The sequence below is a fragment of the Cervus elaphus genome, chromosome 9 (genome assembly GCF_910594005.1).
Source record: "Cervus elaphus chromosome 9, mCerEla1.1, whole genome shotgun sequence".
Classification (NCBI taxonomy): domain Eukaryota; kingdom Metazoa; phylum Chordata; class Mammalia; order Artiodactyla; family Cervidae; genus Cervus; species Cervus elaphus.
The window spans coordinates 25,309,132-25,323,872 of record NC_057823.1 but is presented as its reverse complement, the minus strand read 5'-3'; the positions used below and the strand labels follow the sequence as shown (position 1 = coordinate 25,323,872).

At 34.2% G+C, this 14,741-nt stretch overlaps 1 protein-coding gene across 3 annotated transcripts in view; it reads right to left on the bottom strand.

Annotated features, from left to right (window-relative positions):
* Window positions 1-14,741, bottom strand: part of RAPGEF6 (Rap guanine nucleotide exchange factor 6) — a 226,782-nt gene that overhangs the window by 157,206 nt on the left and 54,835 nt on the right. For all 3 annotated transcript variants that reach the window (XM_043912175.1, XM_043912173.1, XM_043912174.1), the window contains exon 5: window positions 4,976-5,045. In XM_043912175.1, coding sequence (XP_043768110.1) covers window positions 4,976-5,045 — 70 coding nt within the window. The remainder of the gene's footprint in view (window positions 1-4,975; window positions 5,046-14,741) is intronic.

Sequence of the window (14,741 nt, the reverse complement as noted above, 5' to 3'; positions counted from 1 at the left end):
GTTGAGAAGATTCCCTGGAGAAGGGAAAGGCTACCCACCCTCAGTATTCTGGCCTGGAGAATTCCATGGGCTGTATAGTCCATGGGGTCACAAAGAGTCAGACATGACTGAGTGACTAAGCACACTCACTTTTGTCAAATATTTTTAAGGACAGATATTTTAAGCTATTTTTTTCATTTTGCTAGTGGAAGGAGAGGTTGCAAAGCCTGATTTTGTGTTCACTTCGGCTTGCAGGAACCTAAAACTTACTCATGTGCTTCTTCAGCACTTAAATGCCAAAGGCAGCTTGTTCCCTTTTTAAAACCTTTTGTCTTAATCCTGAACTCTGCATGTGGATGACTATTCTGCAAATTACTTATAATTTTAAATAACGTAGTTCTTGTTCTGACATATGCATATATTTTACACTTAGTGTAGAATTAGTCTTCTTGCAGTGTAGGCCGACCATTTCTAGCTTCCATTTTCTGGGTTTTCTATGGATCTGGATGGTTGGCCTTTACTCATCATAAAGTTTTGCTGGAAGGTTGGGAGTAGAGATGAAGTGTGAGAGATAACAAGCTGGGAACTGGTGATTTCTCTCTTTATATTTACAATTATTTTCAAGTTTGAGCATCCTCTGGTTTTAACTTGTGTTGTGACAATGGTTTGTGCATAGATTTCTTACACCCTTCTTTTAGTACTACATTGTTTTTGGAGGAAATATTTGGAGATAGGTAGTTAAGTGTTTACCACTGTCTTCAGCTGCCCAGAAGAAGTAAGATTTAAAAGTTTAATTAAAACAGTGAACTGATAAAATTCAATAAAGCAATACAGATTTTAAAACTTCAAAAAAAAAAAAAAAACAAAACACTTCAATAATCCTGTCATCAGAAGGTCTTTCTAATATGACTTCAAACCAAAAAGTTGTAAGACGGAAAAAACTCAACAGATTTAAAAAAAAATTGTAATAGACACAAAATTCAATTTAATTTTTTGAGTTATGTTTTACTTGGTAGGAATTTTTTAGGACTTCAAGCCCAGGAGACAGCATCTCAAGTAACCCTGAGAGAACCTCTTCAAGGAGCAAAATTCACTTTAGATTAGTTATAAAATGATAAACCACCTCTTATAACAAAAGTGTTCATTTATATAGTAATAAAAAGTTCTTATGATCACGAAGAGTAATCCTAGTAGAAAAACTGGCAAGAGACATGGATAATAAAAATAAGCCTTCCATAAAGCATATGATAATATGCACAAATTAAGATCTCATTATTATGTGTCAGATTGGGATGACTAACCTATCAGGTAACAAGGAAGGTGTTCAGAAATAGGCATTCCTCATCACCAGTGGTTACTCACAACATTTGTAGAAATATATACATAATAAAACCATTTGATAGAACTTGTCAAAATAGTAAACATGTTACTTATGTATACTCAGACCAAATACATATGTACATATGTACATTTGTCCAAGTACACACTGGGACCAAGCATTTTTATGAACTGTAAATATTTTCACCTAAAAGATACACTGAGTATCAAAGATCTGTACTGTTACAAAACATTAAGTACAATTTTGTATTTCAAAGGAAGTAACAGTAGTGAAAAACTTAAAAAAAAAAAAAAAGAAAGAAAGAAAGAAAAAGATTCATCAAATGGTGGAATGAAAATAAAATCCTCAAAAACTTCAGAAAGAAAAATCCTAATATTATTTTAGATTATTTTCTCCTATTACTCATAATGCATTTTTACCTATGCTGCTCATCAATAAGATAAGAGTTATGGAATTAAAAAATCACCTATCATAAATACATACAGTTGATGTGATTTTTTGGGTGATTTTTAAAATTGTCTACTTGCACATACTTTTTGTTTTTCTGAAACACTGAGTATAAATTGAAGAGAAAGTGATTCTTGACCCTAAAATGTGTCAACATGTATTTCCTTAGAACAAAGACTTTATCTTACACAATCCCCCCAAAATAATCAAAAACAGGAAATTCAACAGTATCTAATCCAGGTATCCCCAACCTCTGGCATCTAATGCCTGATGATCTGAGGTGGAGATGATGTATTAATATTAAGAGAAATAAAGTGTACAATAAATGTAATGAGTTTGAATAATCTCAAAACCATCACCACCCACCCCAGTGGGTGAAAAATTGTCACCCACGAAACTGGTGCCAAAAAGGTTGAGGACCACTGACCACAGTCCAAGTTCAAATCTCAACTGTGCCAACATCATCATTTATAGCTACGACCCTCTCCTGCCTCCAAGATTTAATGCAAGATAAAAAGCATTCCATTTAGTTATATCTTTTTTTCTCCTTCAACATGAAACAGTTTCTCAGTCTTTCTGTGATGTTTCTTGACACTGGGATATTTGAAGAATATAAGCCAACAATTTGAATAATGTCTTCCATTTGGTCTATCTGATATTTCTTAGTGATTAGTTTCAGGCATGCACTTCCAGCAGGCATATTTCTCAGGGATGATGTTCTGTCCTCTTCAGTGCACTGTCACTTTATCAGGAGTAGTATGATATCACGTTATGCCTATACTGATGGCAGTAGCAGTAATTTTTGTTACAGTGGTATCATATCCTTCTGTTTCCCCACCAAAAATTGGTAATTTTTCCCTTCATAAATGATTTGTGGGGAGATAAAATGAGATTATGTAAGTATCCCGTTTCTCAACAAACATTAGTGACAAGTTTGAGCATTCATTCATTATTTTGTAACTTAATCATTCCTTTAAGACATATTAGTTGGCATTTGACTATCAGGAAGAAATTCTCCTTTCCATTCATTCAAAATACTAGAACTTATAAACTCTTTATTATACAGGAGGGTACAATCAGCACGCATTTTTATTTGGATTCTCACATAGTCCCGTATTTGGCCAAAGGGAGATCCTTTAATCTAGTTCTCCCACTGGCCTTTCTCTGTCCTTTTGCAAGGCCCCTATAATTCTCTGAATATTTCCTTACTTTTTAAGGTAGGTGATGCAAATATTTTATATTTTGATAGATAGGTTATGAGTGGCATACATTTGTAATATCAATAAACTGTACACTTAAAAAAAGTGTATATGTATATGTTAATACTCTAGCTAGCAGTGTTTTCTACACTGTTATGAGCAAGCAATTTTAAAACTGTCTTAAGTAAATATTTTGATGATAATGGACCAAGTTTCTCACCATTTAGTGAAAGAAGGTACAAATAAACAAAAGAGAACACGAGAATTAACTCTAGGTTTTATAGATATATATAAAAGAAGTAAATACAGAGGTGTATATGTAAGTGTGTATGTCTCTGTGTGTATACATATACACTCAGATGTGTATTTTCTCACTCTGTTCACTGAAAGGGTTTACAAGCACTGAGGCACCTGAAGCAATGAAGACAGTCAGCTGCCAGATCTTGGCTTCTCAATACTGCTTTCCACTAAGAGCAAGCAGATCTCACAGAAAAGGTTAACTTCAGGCTTGGGGCAAGAGAAGTACAATTCTTCCCTTTAATTCAAAATGAAAATGAAAAGATATAAATTTAATAATTAACTTAATAAATTGAACTCTACATTTAAAAATGGCTAAGACAGTAAATTTCATCTTAAGTGTATTTTACCACAGTAAAACAAAAGTATGTACAAGGTGTTGCTTAATCCACATATAACTTATAGTCTGCCCTCTGTATACATGGATTCAACCAACCAGACTGTAGTATTGCAGAATTTACTACTGAAAAATACCTGCGTAAGTGGACTGAGCAGTCAAATCCATGTTTTCTAAGGGTCAATTGCATATGAAAACACTATGGCAAAAGCACCATTCTTTTTCCATAAAGCATGAGAAATACACATCACAAATAAATGAGAAAACCCTACTGCCTGAAGCAGTTTTCCTGCCATGTCTCTCAATGCACTTATTTATTTATTTATTTTTTTCAATGCACTTATTTAAAAGAAAGAGTTCTGAAGCCTTAATAGATATGCCATGTATACCAACACTTAAAGAAAATAAACATAATACAATACATAGTCTAAGCCTTGAACAAACTTGACAACCAGTAAAATTTACTGATTATGTATTTACTATGTGGGAATTACTCTGCAATACTATCGAAGACACAAACAGAATAAAAACTGATCTCAGCCTTTTAGGAGCTTAAAATCCAGAAATTTAGGACACTAAGCTCATGATAACGTAGATGATCCAATTTGGCAAAGAGATCACAGAATCTACCTGAAGATGTCAATCTGACTATAACACCATGAAATAAAAAAGTAGTTTAGTTTTAAAGGCTACATTAAGAATTCAACCTCGTTTCTCAATAGTTTAAATCAAATCAGATGACATCTACATGAGATGCTAGTAGGACAAAGCATCCATTCAGTATTAGCTGTTTTCTAGTAAGGTCATCTCACAACAAGGCAAAAAAGAGCTGTGTTCTGGATTCTTCAAATGGTGAAGGAAAAAAGCTTTATTTTCTAAAGTTAAATTAACTACCTGGCTTTCTTGAGAAAAAGTAAAGAACTATTCCTTAAATACACTCTTAAAATATTAAAATGTAAACCATTTCTTACTTGGATACAATTGTGTTTCTTTTTTTCTATCTCTTTCTCTCAAGTCCAGGGTACAGAACATGGATGCTAAAGATTATTATTTATATTGAATAGGAAAATCAGGGTTCCCTTTCAGAGCTCTTATTTAAATTTTCTGGTGAATGCAGTAAAGGAATTATCAAATTGGTAATACTTTATATATAACTGCATTGTGTTTCAAATTCTCTCAAGAATAAGAAAAAATATTCAAAGTGGATGAAAATGTATCAAACTAGGTATATATAAATATATATGGCTTGATGCTACTTAGTAAAACATTTAAAAAGTCACATTAATGGAACCTTTTAGAGTATTTAAAAGATTACTACATTTAAAGTTGAAAGTGAAGCGTAACAAAAAGGAATTCAACATTTGTTAAAGTTCTTACCACAATCATTTCTGAAGGCTCTAACACAAGACAATCACATCCTCTTTTTCCTCCAAACTGCTTACCAAAACTATAAAAACAGAAAAATATTTCTTTAGCAAAGGTTATAAAATGTATCAATACAGGAAAAAAATGAACCAAAAAACTTAGATGTTAACCAAAAAATTGTGATTCTATCACTTCAAGATTTTTTTAAAAACAAACCCAAAAATCCCCTTCTTTTACTTGTCCAGATATGTGGCCTCAATACACAGTGTGATAATTATTTTAAAAATTCTGCCTTTAGTCTCTAAAGCTGATTATAAAAGATATCTACCTATTAAAAAAAAAGATATCTACCTAATCTCAAATTTTGAACATCTATTAGTATGTGTTGAATTAAAGAAAAATCGCACTTGGTGCTGCTGCTTAGTCGCTCAGTCCTGTCCGACTCTGTGACACCATGGACTGTAGCCCACCAGGCTCCTCTGTTCATGGGGATTCTCCAGGCAAGAACGCTGGAGGGGGTTGCCACGCCCTCCTCCAGGGCATCTTCCCAGCCCAGGGACTGAACCTGGGTCTCCTGCATTACAGACCGATTCTTCACCACTGAGAAAGCAGGGGAGCCCCAAAGCTACACCTACAGAAGAGTAACGCTAAAATTACAGAATATTTAAAAAGAACAAATTTTTGAAACTGATATTAGATGACATAAAAACTTTAAGATATTATCACTTGAATGTATTACAAAATAAAGTAAGATACAGAAGTGATTCATTAAAAAAAAAAATAGTGTTAGAACCCCTGGATAGCTCTTTGGAAAAAATAAAAACTGCAGTAGTACTCAAAGAAAATTTGAGTTTTTAGGTATTTGTCTGGAAGAAAGATTTCTAAGCAAATCAAAAGAAGAAAGCACTCATAAAGAAAATACTGATATTTTCATTTTAAAAGATGAACTGAATTTTTTAAAAGGTGGGGTATAAAAAGATACTAGACAACACAAAAGTTTAATATACTTAATATGCAATAAAATCAATCTAAAATACTACAAAATGGAAATTAAGTACCATGGTTAATTATAAAATATATGAATAAAACACTATAAAAATAACTTTAAAACTCCACTAATAATGCAACTATAAATACCAAAATATAAATTTAATAAGGAAATACAGAAATCACTTATAAAAAAACTATACAATGTTATTGATGATTGGAAATAGGGCTTAACAAAAGAAGTGATATAGCATATACTTACAAGGAAGCTATTATAAAAATGTCAACTTTCCACAAAGTATGTGATTATATACAAATATTAGTTTACAACAAAATCCTAATCAAAATCCAAATGAACTTACTTTTAGCATAACAAAAAAATCACTGCTGTTTTTCCTTAAGCACTAGCCTGTGTTTTTTTTTTTTTTGTTCTTCTTCCCACCAAAACTCCTACCTTATGTAATACATAAAACAATAAAAGCAAATTTGTAAAAGTTTACTTTCAAGATGGAATAACGAGGAATAGATTTACTCTCCTACATGAAAAAAAAAAAAAAGGTAAATCAGACAAAACACATTAAACAACAGTTTCAAGATTTTGGAAAGTAGGTAGGACATGTATGTGGATGCTTCAGAGAGGAAATTAAAAACCTAAGATGACCCTTACAACATCCCAATTTTACTAAGTACAGGTAATCTCCAGGCTACAATGCAAAAAGGGAGAAACCTAGCAGAGTCTGCCAGTGTCACTGAATTCAAAAGACAGAGACAGATTTGGGGTGTGTAAAGACCAGGCTTCCCGTTGGCTCAGATGGTAAAGAACCTGTATTATGTATTCTACATAATTTGTATTATGTTGAAAGACTACATAATATATGGAACATTAGGTAGGATCTTCAGAAATCTATTTCCTTTGCAATGTGATAAATTAGTCTACACTAAAGAAGTGCTAGACTCACTCAAACAGATATTACTCATGTCAATGTATGGCAAAAACCACTACAATATTGTAAAGCAATTAGCCTGCAACTAATAAATGGAAAAAAAAAAAAAAAGAAATAACACAAAAGGTGGAATACAGCAACATAGAAATCTGACATGCAATAAAACAAAAAAATATCATGCAAAGAGGACTATATGATCCATAGCCAAAGAAAAACCAATCTATAAAAACAGATCTACAGCTGTCAGCAGTGAGAGAATCAACAGACAACACTGAAGCAGCTATTTCTAAGTATGCTCCAAATGTTTAAGAAAGTGAGATAAACATGAATTCAACAGAGAAACAGAAGCGCTTTTTTTTTTTTAAAGACCTAGTGGAATATTCTACCACATCACATATGTAGACACATAATGTCTGGTTGTGCCAGTTTTTAGTAGTGTTAAAAACAGTGAGTGGTTTTAGACACTGTCAATTTGATATGCCCACAATACTAGAAATTTTCCTATCAGTTTTCCATCTATTAGATTTAGTATCCATTTCTGATCAGTGACCAGACCTCAAGTGTTATTAGGGGCTACTGAAAAAGCCATTTTGTAATTGTATCATTCCTTCTGAATTTATCAGCTAAAGTACTGACATAAAGAAACATACTCCAACTATTTGAATTCCTAGAACAATAACGTATACAAGAAAGGCATGAGAAACGCTGCAATAGAGATGACATGACTGCACATTAAGTAAATTCTATACATTCTGTTTTTAGGGAATTCCACTCCAGTGGTTAGCACTCAGGGTTTTCACTGCTGTGGCCTAGGTCTGATCCCTGGTCAAGGAAGTAAGAAGCCGACTGCAAGCAGTGTGGCACAAATTAAATTGGTACAGACAAATTATTTATTTATTTTTTTTTTAAGAAAGAAACAAGTGAATTTACCAAGATTTAAGGATACAAGCTCAATATTCAAAAATCAATGCTTTTATTGTATATCAGCAATGAACAATCTGAAAAAAAAATTAATTCCATTAAAGGTAGAATGAAAACACAGAATACTTGAAATAAGTTTATAAAAACATTCACAAACACAAAACATTCTTTCATGTAAATTTTGTTTCTTTCAGAAATTATGAGTGGTGTTAACTGGCTTGCTACCTAAAAATAATAGTAAACTCTTTGGTTAAAAGGAATAAAGACATTTTCCATACAAAAAAAAAAAAAAATGCACAAAATCTCTATAAAACTGCCAACTAAAAAAAAACTATATAACATTGACAAAAAAAAAAAAGAACACTGCAAGAAAATTAAGATGTCCTAAATAAGATATACCTAATTTATGGATGGAAATGTTCTACAAATTCAACGTAATCAACAAATTGCCTTAGAGACATAGACATGATGATTATACAATTTACATAGAAATGTAAAAGATCTAAAATAACTAAACCAATTTTGGAAAACAAGAAGATGAATATTTATTTTACATTTCAAGATAATTTTATAAAAGCTAGAATACTCAAGACAGTATGGTATCAGATTAATTTATAGATCAATAAAACAGGACCGAGAGAACAAAATCAGACCCACACATATATGTTCAATTGATTTTTGACAAAAGTGCCAAGGGAATTCAATGGGGGGAAACATATTATCTATAAGTAGTGATAAAACAACCACATATCAATACAGAAAAAAGGAAGATTTTAATACCATAATCAAAAATTAGAAATGGATCAGAGATATAAATGAAAAAATAGAAACTAAAAACTTCTTACAGCACAGAATTTTTATACATGTCCTAGACAAGGGTTACTGAGGAAGTTTCCTTCCATAGAGCTAAATTTTAAAAATTTTATCAGGAACGAGTTTTGAGTTTTGTCAAATTTTTTTTTCTGCCTACTGAAAGGATCATGTAGCTTCTGTCCACTCTTTTACTAATGAAGAATACTACATTAATTGTTTTACAGGTTTTAAACTTCCTTGCATTCCTAGGATAAACCCAACCTGATCACAAATGTCTAATACTTCTAATATATTCATGGATTTGGTCTGCTATTATTTTGTTAATTTCTACAGGTATGTTCAGGAGAAATAATTACAGTTTTCTTACAATAGTACATCATCATGATAATACTATATTCATAAAAGAGATTTGAAAAGTCCCTTCTTCCATTTCTCAAAAGAGTTTACATATGTATTAATGTTAATAATAATGCTTCATTAAACATTTCTCTGCGGGGCCGAGCTGGCGTGAGCGTTTGAGGCCCATTTCCAGCATTGTCCCGCTGGTAGAGCCTTGGGCTGTCTCCAGGAGGGTGAGTTGGTACTAATGGTATAGATTAGGGTTGGGGCAGCCCATATGTTCCTCACCCTCCGGCTAAGAGGTCTCGTACCCACCCTTGGGTCCTCCCACCTCCGCTGCTGAGGGCCCCGAGCTCCCTCCTGACTATTCATTGGAAGGACTGACACTGAAGCTGAAGCTCCAATACTTTGGCCACCTGATGCAAAATGTCGACTCACTGGAAAAGACCCTGATGCTGGGAAAGACTGAAGGCAAGAGGAGAAGGGGACGACAGAGGATGAGATGGTTGGATGGCATCACTGGCTCAATGGACATGAATTTGAGCAAACTCCGGGAGCTGGTGATGGAGAGGGAAGCCTGGGGTGCTGCAGTCCATGGGGCTGCAGAGTCGAACACAACTGAACGACTAAACTGAACTATCTGAAAAATGCTTAGCAGTAAAGCCATCTATGCCTAGGCATTTCCTTACAGGAATATATATAATAACTATTTACTTTTTATAAGCAAGTAGAAATGTATTTATATTAATGTATGTCTTTTCTTCCTTTCCCATGCAGCTTGTGGGATCTTAGTTCCCAGACAGACAGAGATTAGTTCTCTACCCCTTGCACTGGAGGCTCAGAGACCCAACCACTGGACTGCCAGGTACATTGCCAGTGTATGTCTTTTTAAGATTTGTCCAATTTTTTGGTATAAACTGACTGATAAACTTCCCTAACAATACCTTTAATTTCTATATGATAGTAATATCTCCTTTTTCAATACCTAATATTGGTAATCTGTTTATTCTCTTTTTTAAAAGGGCAAGCTATCTCAAGGTATAACAATATTATAGATCTTTTCAAAGAACTTTTCGTTTCATTGATTTTCCTCTACTATTTTTCTGTTTTTTCATTGATCTCCACTCAAACTTCTGTTCACTTTGAGTTTATTATTCTTAAGCTGGAAAAACTTAAGATGGTTGAATTGAGACCATGCTGCTGCTGCTAAGTCACTTCAGTCATGTCCGACTCTGTGCAACCCCATAGACGTCAGCCCACCAGGCTCCCCGTCCCTGGGATTCTTGCCATTTCCTTCTCCAATGCAGGAAAGTGAAAAGTGAAAGTAAAGTCGCTCAGTCGTGTCCGAGTCTTAGTGACCCCACGGACCACAGCCTACCAGGCTCCTCCGTCCATGGGATTTTCCAGGCAAGAGTACTGGAGTGGGGTGCCACTGCCTTCTCCAATTGAGACCATAAAAGTACTAAAAATTCCCCTCTAAGGTCCTTCAGCTGAATTCCATAAATTGTGATGCATGTTCATTTTCATTCATCAAAATTCTTTCTACTTTCTGTTGTCAACTCTTCCTCGAATTATAGGTCATTTACAAAGGCACTGTTTCAATTGCCACATTTTGCTCTGGTTTCCATTTATAATTCAATTCCAATACACTGAAGAGGAAAAACTGTATGTTTTCAATCCTTTTTAACTTACTGAGACTTGTTTTATGGTATAGAATAAGCTCTATCTTGCAGAAAGATCTAAGTCTGAAAAAACTCTATTAAATCAAAGTGGTTGATAGACTTAAGCTTTGTGAATTTTTCATTATAGCAGTTATATCACTTATTGAGAGTAGAGTTTTGAAATCTCAGCCATTACTGCTGGATTTAGTCTGCTGATGTGATGGATTACAGTAGTTGATTTTTGATTGTTGAACCAGCCTTGTATACCTAAGTTAAATCCCATTTGGTTATGCTGTGTAATTCTTTTTATACATCTCTATCATATTTGAATCTGGTTCCTATGTTTGCTCTGTCTCTGACAACTGATTTTTATCCTCTAGAAATCCTTCTAATTTTTTCTTGCTAGGTAGAAATGATGTACTGGATAAAAGGTTACAAATACACCTTTAGTAATATGCTAGTAAGGTGTGATGGGAGGGGAAGTACTTTATAGTTCTAAGATTAGGTCTCATTCTTTCAGTGAGTCTTTGCCAGTGGACTGTGAATTTCACATGTTTCTCTGTTGTTCTCATTTTAGGTGGGACAGGATTGCTAGAGTAGGCTAGAGCTGAGTTATTTACCTTTCTGCAGGTCTGTTAGGCTCTAATGGAATAGTTTCTCCTAAGGGCAGACATTCTTAAGAAGCCTATAGCATGTTTCAAAAATGTTTCCCTTTTCCTCCCCTCTGACAGGAGCACAAAGGGTTTTTTCTCTATTATTCACTATGAGAACCTGTTTGAGATCTATGAGGTAAAACTCATAAAAGGGTGGAGGTTCTTTCAATGACTCAGTCTTTCCCAATTTTTTTTTAACTGAGAGTAGTCCACACTGAGTCTCCAGAAGTTCATCAATTACAGTTCAATTTTCCTACGCTGACACTAGCTGCCTCAGAGACTGTTGCTCTAAGTTTTGATATTTTTGTATTCATCTGTCATTCTCTTTAATTTGGGAACAGCAGCTTCCCTTGTTACCTCACTTCCCTTATGGACCTAAGAAAAGTTATTTATTTTTCAGTCTATTCAGCTTTGTATTAGGTTGGTACAAAAGTAATTGCGGTTTCGGACCATGAATTTTAAATCATTATAACTAGGCTCAAACACATCTTTGTTAATCAAAATAGGAACCATTAAAATCAACACATTTTTGCCCATGAGAAATAAGTTCATTTATTCCTATATACAGTTAAAATAAATATTACAAATAGCAAGTAATAAGTCATTAGCTCCCTGGTGGCTCAAATGGCGAAACATCTGTCAACAATGCAGGAGACCCAGGTTTGACACCTGGGTCACGAAGATCTCCTGGAGAAGGGAATGGCAACCCACTCCAGTATTCTTGCCTGGAGAATTCCATGGATAGAGGAGCCTGGTGGGCTACAGTTCATGGGGCCACAAAGAGTCAGACACGGCTGAGCAACTAACACTATCTACTAAGCCATTAGCAAAAAAAAAAAAAAAAAGAGAAATGCACATTAAATTGATGTTTAACATAACCACATTTATTAAAGAATGTATTGCAATTTCAAATGGCAATATTCAACAATGCAATTGCAATTACTCTTAAACCAACCTAATAGTTGTTATTAGAACAGAGCGGCAATTTCCAAGATTCTTACATGGCCTAGCAGCAACTGGAATTCCAAGAGTATTTTTTATCTACAGATTAATACTTAACAATACTGCATCTTCCTGGGTAAGAACCTAGATTGTTTCTACATATATTTACATTATCTTTAATTTCACTTATTAATATTTTACTTTTTTCAGTGTATAAGTTTTATACTTTTAAAAATTGTTTAATATTTTTGAGGTTATTCTGAATATACTGTTTTCTTAACTTCATTTTTAATCTTATTCACTGCTAGTATAAAGAAATACAACTAGTTTTTATATATTGATTTTATATCCTGTGGACCATGATATACTTTAAATTTTACTAGTTAAGTTTATAGATCCCTCTACACACAGAAACTGGTAAAGGTAGTTTTATTTCTCCCTTTCCATTCTGTATGCAACACCCATTCATGATAAAACTCTCAATAAGCAAGAAATAGAGGGGAACTTTCTCAACTTGGTAACAACTATCTGGCAAAGCACCAACAGCCAGCACCACACTTAATGGTGAGAAACTCAATGCTTCACCAAGAACAGAGAAAAGCAACGATGCTCCCTCTGAAGCGTGGCTTTTAAGATGGTATCGGGGCCTCCCTGATGGTCCAGTGCTTAAGAATCCACCTTGCAAAGCTAGGGACACCAGTTCAATTCCTGGTCCAGGAAGATGCCACACGCCCAGGAGTAATGAAGCCTGCGCCACAACTACTGAGACAGCGCTCTAGAGCCCCCGAGACACAGCTACTGAGCCCACACACTGCAACGACAGAAGTCTGCAGGCTTAGAGCCCCTGCTCCACGAGACAAGCTACCACAATGAGAAGCCCATATGCCACAGTGAAGAGTAGCCCCACTTGCTGCAAGTAGAGAAAACCCTCACACAACAATGAAGATGAACCACAGCCAACAAATAAATCTTAAAAAATATATATTAAAAAAAGATGGTATTGGAAGTCCTCGCTAATATAATAAGAAAAGGAAATAAAAGGTATACAGATGTGAAGGAAAACATAAAACTGTCCTTGTTCTCAGATGATATGATCATTTATGTAGAAAACCTGAAAAAACTGACCAAGAAAACTCCTGAAACTAATAAGTGATTACAGCAAGGCTGCAGGATACAAGGCTAGCATATCATTGGCCAGGGGATTTCTGCAGAAACTAATGTCCATAGTTGGCAATTTGTTATATATGTGAATACTGAAATGTCTCCAATCAATAGCATTTGGGTAACAAAAGACATATTAATACTTCTCTGGTCAATAAGTTGTTAATATACACAAGTTCACTGCTTTCCTATATAACAGCAAGAATATGTGGGATGTGATACAACAAATACCCGAGGGGTTTAGGGATACCAAACCTTCCTGAGTCAAAAATCTGAGTATAATTTTACAGTCAATTCTCCACACTGGCAGTTCCACATCTGCTAATTCAACCAACTGTGAATCCTGTATTACTGTAGAATTTAGTGGAAAAAAAAAAACCGTGTAAGTGGACTTGTGTAATTCAAACCAGCATTTTCCAAGGGTCAATTGTACTATGGTAAAAATCTAACAAAATCTACATAAAATCTATATATAAGAAAAATCACAAAACTCTAATAAAAAATTATCAAAGAAGAAATAAATAAATGAAGCAACAGTCCTTGTTCATGGACAAAAATACTCAATTTTGTCAAGATGTCAGTACTTCCCACTTGATTTTAGACCAATGCAATGCCAATCAAAATTCCATAAAGTTATTTTGTGGATAGTCAACACAACATTGAAAGAGAAGAAAAAAAAATCAAAGGGCTGATGCTGTCAGACTTCAAGATTTACCACAAAGCTATAGTAATCAAGACAGTGTGGTATTGTTGAAAGAACAAATACATCAATGGAACAAAATAAAGAACCCAGGGATGGACCTCTGTAAATACAGTCATCCGATCTTTGACAAAAAAGCAAAAGAAGCACAATGGAGCAAAGTCAGTCTTTTTAACAAATGGTGCTGAAACAACTGGATGTCCACATCTTAAAAAAATAATTTAGACACACTTCACACACTTTTCAAAAATTAACTCAAAATTGACCACATACCTAAATGTAAAATGCAAAACTACAAAACTCTACAAGATAATACAGGAGAAAACCTAGATGATGCTGGGTATAGCAATGATTTATTTACAACACTAAAGGCAAGATATATAAAATAGAAACAGATAAGCTGAACTTCATTAAAATTAAAAACTGCTCTACAAAAGACATAGTTAAGAGAATGAGACAAGCCACTGACTGGGAGAAAATATCTGAAAAAAGTATTCTGATAAAGAATTGATGCTTTTGAACTGTGGTGTTGGAGAAGACTTGAGAGTCCCTCGGACTGCAAGAAGATCCAACCAGCCAATCCTAAAGGAAATCAGTCCTGAATATTCATTGGAAGGACTGATGCTGAAGCTCAAACTCCAAAACTTTGGCCACCTG